This window comes from Ovis aries, chromosome 25 (genome assembly GCF_016772045.2).
Source record: "Ovis aries strain OAR_USU_Benz2616 breed Rambouillet chromosome 25, ARS-UI_Ramb_v3.0, whole genome shotgun sequence".
In the NCBI taxonomy this organism is placed as follows: Eukaryota; Metazoa; Chordata; class Mammalia; order Artiodactyla; family Bovidae; genus Ovis; species Ovis aries.
Window position 1 is genome coordinate 31,911,988 of NC_056078.1, and position 18,154 is coordinate 31,930,141.

Sequence of the window (18,154 nt, forward strand, 5' to 3'; positions counted from 1 at the left end):
CTTTGTGGTTCGATTCAATCCTATCATAGTTAACATCTATTTGGAACATACAGACTGGAAGGTTATAGTCCTATTCAACAGGGACAGGACCAGAGTGGGACCGTGGAGGGGCGTCAGTGCAGAGTTGAAGGAGATACCTCACGTGCCTCACTCTAGTCCCTGCTTTTCAAATGGAGAATGCAGATTTGGGGACAAAAGCAAATCCAGGTCATCAGTTCTGACACTCTTTCTGTGACTCTCTGGAACTTTAGGGATTGTGTCAACATTTGATGGAAATTTCTAACCCAGATGCAAGTGACTCTCTTGCTGAACTCTATCTCCAAGAGCTAATCAGCAAATAAGCATAAAAAAGTAAATGAAATATTCATTCTTATTAAGTACAACATATAATTCAGTTTTTTACCCTCCTTGGTTTCCATCACTTTCACGCTACAGAAGGCAACCTGGCAGGTATTAACTAAGTCCTTCAGAGCCACATTCAGGAGCAGCAGGTCACACACACGCCTCTCTGGCTGCACCAGTCAGAGAAGACTGGAGGGGGTCTCAGGTGGTCTCCTCTAAAGGGGCCATACTTGGGTTTTCAGTACCATAAATGGTTCTAACTCAATGGATCTGCCGCTTTCTTGGGTACATCTTATTTCTGGGTGGGTTCTATTTCCTGCTATGTTGCAAGGATCCTGACTTTGAGATTCTGGCTCCAACCTTAATTCATCCTTCACCACTGCCTCCACCATCCTGGATAATACCCATCTCTCCTGAGACACGGCTGCCCCTGCCCCCACCCCCAAATCCCACCAGATAGCCATCCTGGGAGCCACCTTGAGAAAACCTTCAGGCCACTCTGGCCACACTTTCTGTATCTCTACTTGCACTTTTTTTTTCCCCTACCCAACAAATAAGCAATCAAGAACTGTTGCTCCTGAGTATGTCATCTCTTGCTAGGCAGCCACTGTTCTCAGAGGAAGAAGGAAATTAGTGCCTTTATGTTTGGGAGACAAGCAAGGAGATCTGACATGTTCTTCAGTCCTGGAGGAGAGTGGACAAGATGCTCTTGAAACCAGGGGATGGGATAATGACCCTCTGCTGTGCATGCTCTGTGTCCAGGGAGCTGTGTCCAATGCACCCCAGCCCTGGGATGACGAGACTCACCATTTCTTTCCTCTCCAGTCCTGTGGGGGCCTGTCACTTGTGATTTGTTTGTGCATTAAGAGGTGAATTTACTCAGCTAAGCTGTCCCGGCTTTCCTTCTTCATTCTGCCCAGTGGACGGAATTGTAAGAATGGCATTCTGTCTCCAACTCTGAGTGGACTCAGGCCACTTTGCCATTTTCCATTACTAAAACCTTTCAAGCTGGCAATCCTAACAGAAAAGACCCAGTGAGAGGTATGAATCAAAAGGGAAGGGATGGAACTTAACAAGCAGATGAGTTTATTTCACTTAACAATCTGTTAGTGCCCACAAGGAAGATAATCTGTTTTTCTCCAATCATATTTCCACTTTCATTCAGAAAACAAGCCGCTCATGTTTCCTGGGTCTTAGGATATGAAGCTCCTTTCACAGTGTTCAATTTATCTCTGGGGCACTGTCATTTATCCTCACTAGTCTGGCTGAGGGCTATCTCTTTGTGGAAAGTGTCTACTCAACACACCCTGGGTGGATCCTCAGGGCCCAGGGCTTCTCATCCCAAGTCCCCCAGCACCTGAGGGAAGCGGTGTAACTGATGTAGGGAATGCTATATGTCCTTCTTGGGAAGATTGTTTAGCCCACATCTGGCCCACAGTTCGGCAGCAGACCCTGAATGATTTGGTACCCAAAGGACTTTGGCAGAGGCCAAGGCGGGGATAAGCCTTCCCTTCACACCTCTGAATTTATATATCATGTGTCTCCAGAAGGCCCAGATGCAGGCTTCTGAACCCTTCCTTAGGCCATCATCAGTGATCCTCTCAAAACGCAAGTTAGGGTACCACTTCCTCAAAAACCTGCAAGGTTCTAGCCTACGACAGGAAAGGCCTTCATGACTAAGTGCCAGAATGCTCTCATATTGTCAACTCTAAGAACCTCTTTCTCCAGCCACTTGCAATGGCCTAAGCACTATCCTTTTGCCTCTAGCAGGTGCAGGAGTGAAGCAGTAAATAAAATGGATGTGGAAACTAAACCATTTAGGTTCATGTCGTCCCAATTAGGTAAGACTTACTAGATTTACTACTCTTTATATCTCTGTGATTCAATTTCCTTATCCATAAAATGAAACAGTGGCCCCTCCTCATGTAGTTACAATTCCATGAAATAACAAGCATAATGCTCTAGAAATGATGCCTGGCACCTGGTAAACAGTGGACAAGGGTGGGTAGTGCTATTAGTCAAGAGTTCTCCTCATCCTTCACAGCCCAGGCTCAGCCTCCCAAACTAGAGGCAATGAGGGCTCTCTCTGTTCTCACAGCCTATGTTGGTAGGTCACCACCCTGCCCTTATTCTATTTTGCTGTATATTCTTGTCTCTCTCCCACATTAAACCAGCAGCCTTTTGAAGACACAGGCCTGAGTTCGATCCCTGAGTTGGGAAGATTCCCCTGGAGAAGGGAAAGGCTACCCACTCCAGTACTCTGGCCTGGAGAATTCCATGGACTGTATAGTCCACGGGGTCACAAAGAGTCAGACACGACTGAGTGACTTTCACTCATTTCACTAAATCCATATACTCTGAAGACTATAACCCACTTTATTTTCATACCCTCAAAGACCTACAACATCGTGAGTACAGCAGATTCTCTCTAAACCTTTCCCAGATAAAAATTAATCTGAGAAAGGAAACAGAAGTGGGCAGCTGAAAGGCATAACCTTTGGGGGTGCATTTGAGGACAGAGCAAAGGAGCCAGGGCATTTTCCCCATACCAGTCTATCCACTCAACAGCCAAAAAGCATCTGTGAAGGCAACCACTTGAAGGTGGTCATGAAATAAACTGAATGTGATAGTACATGGGGCTGGAATTCAGAGAATCCAAGAATGTCCTTCAACTGTAGTCAAAATGGTGTCCAATGAGCTTTTTTATCCCTAGAAAGTCTTTCTAGATAGATTTCATTGAACAGTCAATGGGTCTGTGTACATGCTAAGTCACTTCAGTTGTGTCCGACTCTTTGCTACCTCATGGGCTATAGCCCATCATCCTCTATCCCTGGGGATTCTCCAGGCAAGAATACTGGAGTGGGTTGCCTTGCCCTCTTCCAGGAGATCTTCCTGACCCAGAGATTGAACCTGCGTCTCATATCTCTTACATTGGAAGGGAGGTTCTTTACCACCAGCATTACCTGGGAAGCCCTAATGGGATCTGGCAGCACCCTAATGAAGCCAGAACACTCTCATATTGTCAACTCTAAGAACCTCTTTCTCCAGCCACATCAAGCCACTTGCAATGGCCTGAGCACTACCCTATTCCCTCCAGCAGGTGCCGGAGTGAGGCAGTGAATAAAATGGGTTTGGAAACTAAACCATGTCGGTTCACATCTTCCCAATTAGGTAGGATTTACTAGAGTAAGATTCCTTACTAGATTCCTTACTAATTAAGAACCCTTGACTTGGTTATTCAGAGACAAAGTGCTTTGCTCTAGAGCCTTAAATGGAAGGAAGACACAGCTTTCCTTACAAGGCACACATACACTGAGTAGGGAGAACTGGGCAACAGGTGCTTGGTGATTTTAGAGGGAAGCTAGGAGAGGCTCCTTAAACCATTCCATGTTAAGAGACCAACACTGAGAAGAATAACAGGGCCCCGGTCACCTCCTCAGTCCACTCCCTTGTGGGATCTGAAGCCAAAGGTCTCTAATCAGGACGCACAGACCCCTGACTTGGAGCACAGATGCTTGCCATTGGCTCGGTCTGGTTGTGAGGGCTGTTTTCTGAAAAAACATACTGCCTCAGGATCCAGACACACCGAACAAGGCAGCTCATCTAATGATGGTGCAGAGTGAAGTGACGCTCGGAAGCCAGGGTAGGCCTGCTCCCAGAACAAAGGGGAGACAAAGACCATTAGTACGGAGTCCCTGCTGCAGTTCCTGCTGGCAGATGGCTTGCAAGGACCCCTCACGCAGGAGCATGTTTTACTTGCAGAGGCCACAGTGGTAAATTAGAGCCCAGCCTAGCCCATTCTGGGCTCTCCAGTTTCTCTCGGAAAGTTTCCTATCACTGCCCATAGGCCACTAAAACCTGCCCGCATTCAGAATGATTGATTCTGCTCAAGCAGCAAGCCACAAACTCATGTCGAAACACCCACTTCAAATGAGTCATTAGCCTCCTTTATGGATGTTTCAGGTCATAAGGAATAGGACCTGAGAGTCCCATCTCCTGTAGAGTAGACAGGGAGTGTTTGCAGATGTGGTTTGGGGTGGGTGGGGGGGACTCTGTTTCCTGTCAATCAGCAAGATGAAGCTAGAAAAAAATCAGCCCTGGCAACTTCATGGCCAGAGTCGGTGATTCAAACCCAACCACCCATGGGCTCTTCATTCCTACCCTGGAAATGAAGGGCAACGGGGCTCCAGAGTCTGTGGAGTCTCCACAGACAGACTCCCATCTTGACTCTGTAAAGAACCCGGAACACAGAAAGTTGCAGTCAAGGAGAGGAATGTTGAAGACTTTCTGACGTGTCATGGGACAGCCCGTTCCAACTGAGCACCAATTGAGGTCGTCATGGGCTGGCGGGGTAAAGAGCTCCAGTAACAGCAGCCCCAGCAATAGCAGCAGCCCAAAGGCAGCAACACCAGAAACCTGAGTTCTGTAGCTCGGCAAGTTTCAGCTCACCGCCTGACCCACGTTTAGCAATTCTGATGTACCGCAGAGTAGACAGCCCCAGCCCGGGATGACTGCCTCCCTCAGCCCCTCTCCGACAGGCAATGAAAGCAAGACCCACTTTGAAAATTCTCCCCCATCATGCAAACTGACACAGGCATGCTTTTCAAAAACCCACAGCCAATCTGTTGATCATTACTTATTTACAAAGGCCTTCGGGCAGAAAGTCCTGTAAAAACCATACTTGATACGGTATATACTAGCTTTTTCTGCTTGTGGAAAAAAAGTCCCCCCAAGGCTACCTCAAACCATCACTTTCTATTGCACATAAAATGTAGCGTGTAACACTAAAGTATTTAATATATAGGGTATAATATATCTACAGGAAAGGCATTTGTGTAGAAGTATGTTACCCCGGATTTGGTAATTTGATGTTTTGCTGAAGGCTACGACTTAAAAAAGCTTCCACCTCATACAGAAGACCTGTCATCTTGGTACCCAAGAGCCAACAGAATAAAGAAGTACCCTTAAGCAGCAAAACTTTGACACAGCTTTGAAGCATATGAAAACAGTATAACTCCTCAGAATTATTATTACTCAAGATCAAAGAAATGAGCCATACTTTACATAGCAAACAGGGACAGGGAATTTGGCTCCAAAGGTTTCAGATTTTTCAGACTTCTCTTTATTTATTTATTTGCTTCTCTAAATTTAGGCAAAAGAAAGCGCCTGGGCTTCTGTCTGTTTTCAGTGGATAAAACTATTAGCATGAGATAAGGCGATCACCTAATGGTGAGTCAATAGAGAGTGGATGGGAGCCTGACAAGTGGCATTGGAAAAACAAGGGCTTGGCAGTGGGCACGTTTTATTTCTCCTCATAAACTGTAAACAAGCAGGCAAATCAGCAGCACCCAAGCAAGACTGAGCAAATGGGAAACAGGAAGCACTGAACAGGAAGAGGGGATTGTGATGGAAAAGGACATGGGGCTGGGTGAGTCTTCTGGGACTTGTGTTCTCGACCACATGAAGAACTGCCCTGTCTCCAACCTAGAAAGGTGGCTGTGGAGAGGCAGGAAGAGGCGAATGCTAGGAAAAGGTGGGGAGGGGGAGGAATTCATCCTGATTTTTGTATCAATCATCAAAGGGAGGAGAATAGCGAATGGCAATGAGAAGAAGAAAGCACCATCAAGATGGCAGGTGTTTCCATGGCAGGGAACATTTAGGGAAAGCAGTGCAAACCTGAAATCATTCCTGTTTCACTGAGATGCTGGAGAGTGAGGGTGATGGGGGAAATCAGCACTAGTATTGGCAGACGAATCAGAGACAAAACAAAAAGGGAGAAGAAAGATGAAGAGGCCAAGAAGAGGAACCAAGAGAAGTCTATTGAAAACTGGTTTCACTTCCTTTTCCTAGAGGAAGCTGCAGTCAAGATAAAGAGAGGGGAAGAAAGGAAAGAAAGAAGGGAGCAAGGGAGGGGGCAGAGAGAGGGACAGAAGGAGGGAGGGAAGGAGAGAAAGAGAGCAAAAGAGTGCACACAAGCTCTATTTCATAATTAATATTGCTTTTAGCCTGAGCAGAAGTGGATTACTTTTGAACTTTGCTTTGGCAAGTCCACAGATTATTAGACTTTTTTATCAGTCAAAATCAATTAACAGAAATTTGATTTCAATCGACAGGATAAAGAGAAGGTAATCTTCAGGTTCATTTTTGATTGTGATGATACATCTCACATATGGCCTTAAGTACAGAAAACAGTCCTCGGAGGGACTCCAGCGGGAAGAGACTTGCCGGAGGCAAACTAACCACACGCGCCCCTCTGATTGGCTGCTGCCGTCATTAGTGCCACTGTTGTTTAGGAACTACACATAGACAGGGCATGGTGACAGCTCAGACTTTAAAGCCTATGTATTTTTCAAACAGCTTTTCAAACTGTTTTTCATGACAGAATTTTTTCAGCTCTATCATTAACTGCTGACAAGCTGACAGAATAAATACTCCAGCCTTTAAGAAGCCATCTAACGATCTCGTCCCCTCCTCCCCTGCGAGCTTGCTGGGGGGGGGAGCTGCTGGGCCCCTGAGGGTTGGTGGGGGGGGGCATGAGAGGAGATGGAGCAAGAGAGGGACCCGCCACCAGGGGACCCGCTGCACAGCCCAGGCCCCTATCCATCCTTACCTCATCAGCTTGGGCGAGGTGCTGGGTGAGTTCCGCATGCCTCCGTTGCGCTGCTTTTTTTTGGGTGACAGTGTCGACGGCTGCTCATCTTCAACTGGAAATACAGGCAGCTCATGAGATTATGAACAGTTTGAGGGCAGACTGTGAAATACAGGCAAGATATCAAAGGACACACACTTACGGCTCAGTCACTCACTAGGAATTCGTGGCCGTGTCTTAGGACCCAATGACAAAAACCAAGGCGTTAGTCAAAGAGCCCAGCTTAGAGGAGGTGAGAGCATCACCTCTCAACACTCCAGCATTTGAACATGCACTTTCAAAGACTAAAACAGTTTATAAACACCCTGCCAATAGAAAGAACAGAAATTGCAAAAATACGGATGTATATATATATATATATATATATATATATATATGGGAACACGCCATCATTCTGCTTAGAATTCATTTTGGTTCCTTTGCCTTGCTGGATGACCAAAAATCGCAGCAGCACGAGAGCTGCCACCTGGCTGCTTCTGCAAATGAACCAACAAAACCGGTTCCTAATTCCTGCACGCCAGAGGAAAAGAGCCTTGGAGAGGCAAGGACTGGAGGCCTTAACAGCCAATGTTTCAATCCATCAGGACTGGGAACATTGGTGGGTTTGGGCCCAAGAATCCCAGCCCAATGCAGCTCTTGTCCCTCCACCTCCCAGGAGAGAGGGCCTGTGGAGCTGTGCATGTGGGGTCCTTTCTCAATTCATTAAGACACGAGAAAGGGGCTGCAAGCACCCAAACGAAGGAGCAGGTTGCCATTGAATGATATCTCTGATGATGCGGGGGGTTGCAGGGAGAGGAGTGGTAGGCAGGAGAGCAGGGCAGCAGAGACTATTGGAAACCACAGGTTGTTTTCCAAATGTTTAAACCACACAGATCGCTAAGCAATGTGAAGCTCTGCTCACGAACAACACAGCATACGCTAGTGCTTTTGCCCAAAGACACCCACTAATAAGCTCTGGAGATATAGTAGCCTGCATCGTGCCTCTTTTTTAAGAGAGCTGCTTGATAATTAGCAGATGCATACCCAGCCTGTCACCCAAGGGCACCAGCAGCAAAATCCTAGTCTTCCTCTCCCCACCCCCATGATTCAGGCTAAAGCTGTAATGTCAAGAGGGAAAAACAGGATCCTTGGATTCTTATTGTTGACTGCAACACAGACTGGGAGGAAGCATCCCTGAAACTCAAAATGACATGCAGTTACCTTAAAGCTAAGAGGAGAAATATTAGCAGCGACAACATCAAAAGAAGCTTGATAGGTGTTAAAGGTGCACAAGGCTTAAGTGGGGGAGGAGATGCCATCTAAGCTGCTTGATATTATCCAGGAAGACCCATATCAGAACGTGCATGATATGGTACTTCTCTGAAAACACTAGACACATTTAATTTTATGATATATGGCCTCAAAGAGTTTATAATAATCCAGTGCTAGTGTTAGTCACTCAGTCGTGTCTGACTCTTTGCAACCCTATGGACTATTGCCCGCCAGGCTTCTCTGTCCATGGGATTTCCCAAGCAAGAATACTGGAGTGGGTAGCCATTCCCTTCTCCAGGAGGATCTTCCCAGTCCAGGGATCGAACCCAGGTTTCCAGCACTGCAGGCAGGTTCTTTACAGTCTGAGTCAACCAGGGAAGACCATGATAATACAACTACCCTCTAAATCTGCTTCCAAGTATCACCCTTGGTACACTCCTTTATTCTACTGTTAGTCTGAGGTTGTCTAACTTTTGGCTGACACAAGGAAATGGAACAAGAATGTAGTTGGAAGTGAGAGCGTGACTGGAAGAAATAAAGGCAGATCAATCACCTGTAAATGCCCTTAGCCCTTATACTCTATCACCTGCTGCTCCCCCTGCACAGGCTCCCCTCCCCCACCCACCCCGCCCACCTCAGGCCCAGGCTCAGGTTGTGACCGTTATCAGTCACTTAGGTCTCCAGGAAGGACTATGTGGCTGGAAGGATATCGCATCTTATCAGAAATGAGTATCCACAAGCAAATCACAGAGACTAAACAGCACTTAAAAGATTAAAGGAAATAAATACAAGCCACATAAATGGTATTGAAAAAACTCACTTAGAGGTGATATGCATCTCTCAGTAAGCAAGCAGGCACTCTGTTCTAGACCTGCATTTATCTTCCTTTCATAGGAGAGGGGCCAGGCATCCCAGGCAATGATGGAGTAGAAAGGGAGTAAGATTAAGAGACAGAGAGAATGTGTATGGGTCTAAGTGTACTTTTGCACTTTCCCCACCTTGGGATGGGGTAGAAAGTCTTGCGCTGACTACCCATGTAATACAAAGTCATCTTTTAATATGGGTCACTTGCAAGGGTTGTATTTTGTTCAAGATGACCTGCATTAGTTGAGTGGCATGATGCACTAAATAACACACGTGCATGTGAGTTGATCTAGTAGGAGGTGGAAATTCTTTTCTTCTTATCACACAAGCCTTCTTATGGTTAGGATGAAATGTCCAAACATGTTTTTTACCTACCCTAGGCTAGCTTTATTCAAGCCCACCAGATGTTGCCACGGTTTTGTCCAATTACACAATACGCGTGTATTTGTTGGAAGTCACAGTCTCCGGCATTTCTGCTGGATTCTTTTGCTTAACTTTACTTTCCTCATTTACACTGGCTAATGATACATAACCCTCTCTTGTTAAGTGCCCATTAACCTGGCGCCTGGTCTATCTGTGTACCTGCAGTGATCTTCAGATGGAAGACTTGCAAGTTAATACCTGTTCGCCAGCTCCAGGGAAACACCCAGTTCCGGTGCTAAAGTCAGGCCTCCTACTATGCAAGGAAACGATTTATTTTCATCGCAACTCAGAAAGCTCATCCATCATAATCATACTGCATTTAAACTGGGATTTGTTCTCTTAAATGAAATGCATGTTCAAAGGTTTCCTCGTGTACTGGAAATGCAGATCTGTTCCCTGAAGAGATGGGGCAGGGTAGGTGGGGGTGGGGGGCAGGGAAATGTCTCCAGCTTAAATATACGAACGCTGTGTAATGGAGGCCATTACACGTGGCTTGGATCCCACTAGAGGAGCCGTGATCACTTCTGCCTCCTAAGTAGGATATAAACCATATTTAATTATTATCCTTTTATATGGATTCCATCAATTTCTGCATATATAAGGAAAGCAGATTGAGGAAAACTTTTAGTTAAGCTATAAAATATAATTTTCATCTCGTGGCTTCTGTGACTACATGAGAGGAATAAAAATTGAATTAAAAAGGGAGACTTACTTTGGTGAAAGACAAGTATCAAAGGAATGGGCTACTACCTCATGCCAACACACATGTCCAGGTTCCCAGTTAGTCTGGTTTCTGGCTAATTATAATACACCTCTGTCTCCGGCATTTCCACCAAGGTCCTCCTGCTGCGGAAGCAGTAGGAAGATAAGATCTTTTAAAGGAACCTGACTTACCAGCTTCTTTAAAACACAAACAAGTCCAGGAATCCAATGTGGAATTTTTATAGGAGCTGAACTCCATCCAGTCTCTGAGTACTCATAAAATTCAAGGGCTTGTTTTTGCACATCCCTAAGTATAACACTTAATGTGCTGTTGTAACTTCCCAGTGCTCGCTTGTCTAATAGGCACTGAATCTAACAGTTTTACAGTTTGGGAAGACTCCGTGCTAGAAAAATGTCAGGCAAATCTAATGAGCCTTCAGATCCCTTGGTTTGCGCTGGAGTTTAATTTAAAGTTACAATGATGTTTTAACATGTTTGCTTATACTTGACTAAAGAGGATTCATTATTTCAATGACATAACCTCCAGACAATGTTCTGGGAATTGATTTAAGATGTGGTGGTAATTCCAACAGCCTTAATGCAGAGCTGAACATCTGTAACAACATTTTACTCAACTTTTCATCGGCACTCTTCTCTAAGCAAAACCAAGGCAACGTCTTCCAGAAACACTGGCCAGAACTCCGGGCTCCCTTCAAGATGATCATATACTTTACTGCATTTTTTTAAAAAAGAGAAATCCCTTGCTTTATTGGCCTAGCCAACTTGTAAACACTGTGTCAAGGTTCATCAATGCCTCTCCATGGGCACTTTGAGTAAAATGGGGCAACAACTTCAGCTTGCCTACATAGTCCAGAGCTGACCCAACTCTCAGCTCCAGCCTGGGGCACATTCCTTTGTCCCAGTTTCCTCAGCAGGGTTTAGGGGGATGATGCCCTCTGAGACTTAAAGGTGAGTTTGTTGGCTGCAGTTAAAAAATAGTTCAAAGCAAATAAACTCGGAAATGTAATAAAAGGCAAACAACCCATAAACATGAGTCAACTGGCTATCTCCATTACGTTATTAATCACCACATCTGGCGAAACCCACATCTGCACACACTTAGCAGATCATTAGTAATGTCATATTCACACTGGAATCACTCAGAGTAAGAGGCATGCAAAGTGGTTTGAACGCAGAGGCATAGAACTAACAGGGCTTCCGACTGGAGTCCTGTGCAAGCTGCTAGTTTGGGGGGAGGGTAGTTTTAATGATTATTTATCATTTTGTATGGATTTTCTCTTTGGCATTTTGCTGCCCAACAAGCTAGATGCATGCTGAAATCCACAGTAGCACATCTTCCTTCTCCCCCTGAGCTCAGCATGTTAAGGTAGAACATTAAGGGGTGCAGTTGTTAAAAAGTGGGATAGATTCCAGAGCTCCTTCACCTGGCTCGGTCACAAGCTGAGAATTGTGAGCTGTGTTCTTGAACTCAAATGGGTCTTTGGAATAGCGTGATCTAGCTCCAACCTTGACTGCCAAACAATAACAAAAAAAGAAAACCGAAATTAATCCTTTGTGAAATTTTTCATTGGAAAAGCTCCAAACCAGTTTTCACACTGAACAAAATTATAGTTTTAAATTAAAATGGAAGTTTCTTCCCTCACAGCTAAATTGCAGGGTTTTTCTCTTTTCCCCCCGATGACTTCTTGAAATTCTTTTCACTGCATTATTGTCATCGATGTCAGACGGGATAACGTGTCAGCAGACAATCTTGCTTGTGTCATCATTTCCCCAAATATACAGAGTTCCTTTCTCCCCCCACGATATATACACAGACACAGACAATTCAGTTTTGCCGAAAGACCAAACTCATTATCTTCCAAAACCTGTTAAAATGCATCCTACTGAATAATCATTAGAGTCCAAGCTATCAACCCTCAGTGTGAAACTATCGTTTTCATCTCAGACCACTGGCTTGGTTAGCTCCCTTGGTTGTGAGATTGCTGCTTAACTTGCATTAAATGCCAGGGGTCTGCCACTCCTAAGAAAGGGTGATGCGTCGGTCGCATCTCCTTGTATGGTGAGTGATGTCAGTGAGAATCGGGTGTGTGTTTTCAGCCTTTCAGGACGTGAATGTTGTTTTACTAAAAATGGCAACTTATGAAATTGTGGGACTAGAGATTGAACAAGTGTGCTTCCTGTTTCCTGGGTTTATCAAACTTCCCTTCCTCCCAAGAAAAATCAAGTAAGTTGTAGTAATACAGTCACTTTTCAACAAACTGATTCACGATAGACAAAACTCCCAGGCTGATTCAACCTCTCTATAGGATGACTGCCTCAGACTTTCACTAGGAAATCTGGGCTAGCAAACTCCAAGGTCTTATAGTGTAGCCAGGAAAAAGAAATCCCTGGTTTGCAGCACATAATGGCACCTGTTTTACAAAGAGATGTTTCCTGTCTTACAATTATAGACCACCAGAACCCTGGCTGGCTGTCACTCAAACCGGACGGGTGAGAGAGTATGAATGTTCCCATAAGCAATGAAGGCAAAGTAAGAACAAGAACAACAAACGCCAGATAAATAACCCATCCTGTGACTCTGGTCCTATAACTGCTAAAAAGGAGCACTTAACGATTGTTTCAGGATAAATCTTGTGGTGGGAATGTTATGTGCCATCAATGAGGCTGAGCAGCTACAAAAAAGTAAGACAGGCATCAGAGCCAAGTTCTATGCCTACAAGGTCAGTAGGCAGCTCAAGAACGCGGGGAAATATCCTGGAAGTAAGAGTTTCTGATCTGACAACCTAGTGTGTGTGTGTGTGTGCGTGCGTGCGTGCATGCGTGCGTGCGTGCGTGCTCAGTAGCATCTGACTCTTTGTGACCCCATGGACTGCAGCCCACCAGGCTCCTCTGTCCATGAGGTTTCCCAGACAAGAATACTGGAGTGGATTGCCATTTCCTTCTCCAGGGGATCTTTCCAACCCAGGGATCAAAGCCACATCTCTTGCTTGGCAGGGTGCTTCTTTACCACTGCGCCATATTTTACCAAGAAGTTTGGTGAAGATTTTGCAGTATTATGGATAAAATCAATCCCCCAAAAGCTGATTTGTTTTGAAACATCATGGTGAATATTAATACAGAGATCATTAAAAGATGAAGGCTGCTCCCTACCCAAAGCAATGTGAACACTAATAATATCACCAACACAATATACATAACTCTCTACAACTGGATAATCACTTTACCATGTACAGTATCAGGCAGGATCATTTTACAACTGCTAGCTGAGAAACAGTAAATACATTTATTTGGAAAACCTAGAGGATGGAGGCTGGAAACAACAATGACCTGTTACCATGCAAAATGAGGGTGGGAAGAGTCCCCAAGCTGCCTGAGTCCAGGCGCGGGGAGCAGCACCCCATGGGAGAATGAGGGGCAGGGAAGGGGAGGCTTGTTGGAGCTTTTTCATTTCTGGCTTTTGTGGAGCTAATAGGAGAATGGGGAGGGAGACTTTAAGGAACAATGGGTTATGTAGAAGTTAATCACAGGGTATATTTCTGACTCTATTCACTGCCTAGGAAACCTGAATTGTGTAAGTTTGAGGCCATCAACACAGAGTAATGAAAGAATTCAGCTCTGCATGGGAGAGAGAAGAAATACTATATAAATATATTAACAGAATCCACATGACCTGGTTTGTAATGTTCTCTACAGAAATACTGTGGCCTAACAGATCCTCAAGAATCAAATTTGGTGGAGTAGATGTACCTTCTGTACCGACACACCCCATCTCAAACCACAGCCTCCTGTTCTATATGCGTCCTGGTTAGAGTCCAACATTCCCCAGTCGCCTCTATCTAGAATCACAGCTCAAATACCTTTACTAAAAACCTGACCTGTCATTACAACTTGCCCAGCGCTCTTGCCCTGCTCAGTACTCAGTAGACAATTTCTCTAGGCAATCCAGTTGCCTTTGGTACTTTTCTTTTCTTTTTTTTTTTTTGGAATAACTGTCTCCATCACCTCAAGGGCAAAGAAGGATCTCAAGAAAAGATTACCATGTATAAGCTTCTTAGAGATGAAGACAGAGAAAACAAGGAAAGTTTAAAAGCAAATACACAATGGAAATGAGAACTGCAAGAACATCTTTGAAATTTCACTATGGAGTTGGGAGTTGGGAAGACAGTAGAAGAAAACTTTTACTCTGAATCAAACAGAAAGAAAATGTATAGGAGTTCAACCAAAACAGCCTCTTCTCAACTTTCCTCTCCTTCTCTGCTTGCTACTCCCAGCGCCAATATGATGGTAAAAGCTTTGAGGTCAAAAAGTGTGTCTCACTTCTTTCTGAAACCCTGACACATTGTAGTACATGTTTTGTGGGGACAAGCTTCAAAATAAGGATGAAATCTGCCAAGTTCCTGGCACCAACAGCTGCCGTCTTTCTTTTTATATTTCTCAAGTTCTGGGATCAGCAAACTATACTGTGGAACATATTTATGTAGTGCTTATAAGCTAAAAATAATTTTTACATTTTTAAGTGGTTGAGGAGAAATCTAAGGCGAATAATATTTCATAACACATTGAAATGATATGAAAATTTCAGTAGCTCTAAATAAAGTTTATCACTACATGGCCACAGTCATTTGTTTACCTAGCATCTCTGGCTGTTTGCACTCTACAACACAGAGATAAATAACTGCAATTGAGACTGCGTGGCCTGCAAAGTATAGCGTATTTACCCTTGATAGCAAAGGTTTGCTGATTCCTGCTCCTATCTTCTCACATTTTCCTAGCTTTCCAGTTTTCTAAAAGGACAATGCTCTTTCCAATCTGCCAAGATAGCCAGACAATGAAAGCAACACATACGGAACTCACTTCCAGTGCACAGATGTGGAAAAGTCAGGAGGGAAGTCAAATCAGGAGGAAAGTCGGGAGGGATGGAAGTATAAATAGTTTAGAGCCTCGAATGTCCTTCCCACCAAATCCGCTATTTGTCTGGCAGGCTCCTTTGCCTTGGGGGAGACCAGCCAGGTGAGTTTCTCATTTTCCCATGCAAGCTAAGTTAGAGCCCTCCACTGTGCACTTTGAGAATCAAGGCCAACCACATCCACCATGAGCAATTCCTCGGAGCTGTCAGTGTGTGCTCCAAGTCCACCCGGCAAGAGCCCATCCAAGACAACAGATTAACCATTAGACTAGATATGTTGAAAATATACAGCGTCAACCTTTCCCCAGCTAGCTCAGAGCGATATATAGATGATTATTTCAACCGTCAGCTGCCGCATAGATTTAAACCCCTGCACAATAACTCCCGGATTCATCTGCCCCTTGTCAAACTTGCACAGCTTTACTTGGAGGATACGTGGTGTGGCAGTTTCACTGTGAACCCAGAATGATCCAGACGGCTGCTGTCTTTTTGTTAACAGGAAGCCAAACTGATGAGTTTGTAATGCATTTCTTATCAAAAGTACTTTCAGAAGAGAAAATGTGCCCCATACATTTGGCTAGAATTTCACATCAACTAGATTATGGGCTTAATCAGAACATCTCTGTGATTTTCTTGGGGAAACAGACAACTTCTGCATTCATCCCATTCAAGCCACCTTATGCCCATAAGAGATGTATATATGAATTTATAATTATTCTTGATTTTCCCCCCTCCTGCAGTATACTTAATAAAAATCATCAGCTGGAGTCTACGAAGCTATGGTGCTTAATAGGTTCAAGCGTGCTAGTATATTTTTTAAAGTTAACGCTGTTCTTTTTGAGCTGTGTGTCTGAAATGATCATTGTGAATAAAGGGATTGTAATTTTCAACTCAAATGTTTAACAAAGACAAAATGAACTGTAATGGAATTTATGGAGTCTGTGAAGGAACTCTCTAATATGGTTTATTATCGAATAGATTTGGATTTACTGTAGGACAAACTGGTCTCTCTGAAATGTATCAAGAGAAAATGCCTGGAAGGTGCTGAACACTGTTCCTGGAACAATTCAAGTGCTCACAGATGGCAGAGCTGCCAGTTGTGTTGTGTTTCTTATTCTAACCCCTACTGACTTCTGAAATTCAGTGCTTACATGCCAACACTAAAATCACTATTTGTCCTGCCTTTATTTGCAATTCTAACATTTTATTCATCTTGCATTTTTTTGCATTTTGATGCTTTAGAATACTGCATGCGCCTATTATTTATCTTGGGGCTTCCCTGGTGGCTCAATCAGTAAAGAATCACCTCCAATGAAGAAGATGTGGGTTCAATCCCTGGGTCAGGAAGATCCCCTGGAGAAGGGCATGGAGACCCATGCCAGTATTCTTGCCTGGAGAATCCCATGGACTGAGGAACTTGGCAGGCTACAAGTCCACAGGGTCACAAAGAGTCAGACACGACTGAAGTGACTGAGCTCACATTATTTATCTTGATGACTAAGGTTTTTGGTGACTCCTTAAATTTGGTGCCTCAAGCAAGCGTCTCATTCTTCCCACTCTGGCCGCAGCCCTGCCTGGCCATTTCTCAAGAGTGTTCTAGGTACTGGACTCTGCCTGTGGTTATAGAGAAGTTATCTTAATTTGCCCTGCCTGTGTGTATACATGCTCCCTTGTTCGGAACTGGACAGGCAAATGTAAAATATGACTCATTCTTTTGATCACTTCATGCTGTCTGTATAAGACTGTTCAGGAAAATCCTTGCAAGAAAGGCTTCCTTGTGGATTTACAGATTGTCAGACACCCAAAGGAATGGAGGAAAGATCATGCTGCCTCCGGAATCTGAGATATGCCACCAGCCCAGGGTGAGAAGCAAAGGGTCAGGCCTCTCCCGGACTTAATTTCACACCTCACATCAAATTCTCCTGCTGAACACAATGTGTATTTACATTTCCACTTTGAGGCAGAAGTTTCTATTTGCTTACATGTGTTGACTCAGTGGTTACCTTCCTTCTCTTTTTGCTTTTCCTCCCCCTAAACGGCTTCCAGTAAACAAGACTGGCAGAAGATGTCAATCAGATTTTCATTTTCATTTTCACTTTGGTATTTATGTCTTCAGAATTAATGCTTGCCCCAGTGATTCTATTTGAAGATCAGCCTAGGATCTAATTGTGTGTATGTTAAATTATTTTCTAAACCATAAGACGCTATACAGATAAGGACCATTATTATTATTAATATCATTATTATTATTGGTTCACCCATAAACACCATATCTGCCACTGAGCCAGTTTTGTCAAGAGCCCCCTAGCATTCTAACATGTATTCCACATGACTGCTCTCTGAAACTCAGATAAAGGTAAAATGCATGGGTTTTTAGCGCAACCCAGGCACACTGCGTGGCCTGATGAAGAATGCCCTGCCAGAACACTTTAGAAATACTGTATGCTTTTAACCTTGGGAGGTGAGGACCAGTCTGGATTGTGACTTTACACTAAACATAGCATTTAGTATATTTCCTAAGGGCATAGTCACCTTCTAAAGATGTTCTCAAACTATAAAATCATCATCCGCATTCTACTATAATTTATCTTCAGACACAGCCCGTGCAACATTTGAAATTGGTAGTGCACGGTAGGACATTGCTGGTCAACACAGAGCAAGTGGGATGTAGGTACAGGGCTGGACTGGGTTTAGGCATGAGCAGGCCTGACCCTCCCTGGGCTCAAGGCTATACTAATAATACCAACCCAGGCGCACCCCGGTCTGTGGACTTCTCTTCCAAATCATTACTGCCAGAAGTCTGTTAGTGAGAAGAGCATGCAGACATGGGTTTGTGGAGTACGGTGACCTGTTCAAGTCCTAACTCTGATCTTCATTAGAGGTCTCATCTTACACAAGTTCCTCAACACGTCCAATGTCACAAGATCCATGCTGGACAGATGAGAACACCAAGATCTGGAGATGTTGTGGGCTTAAGTGAGATAACCAGTGACCAT

At 44.2% G+C, this 18,154-nt stretch overlaps 1 protein-coding gene across 9 annotated transcripts in view; it reads right to left on the reverse strand.

The window, feature by feature from the left end:
* Positions 1–18,154, reverse strand: part of KCNMA1 (potassium calcium-activated channel subfamily M alpha 1) — a 767,665-nt gene that overhangs the window by 98,960 nt on the left and 650,551 nt on the right. For 7 of the 9 annotated variants that reach the window (XM_042240721.1, XM_042240720.1, XM_042240724.2 and 4 more), the window contains 1 exon segment: positions 6,953–7,046. In XM_042240721.1, the coding sequence (XP_042096655.1) occupies positions 6,953–7,046 (94 nt within the window). 9 annotated transcript variants of the gene reach the window in all.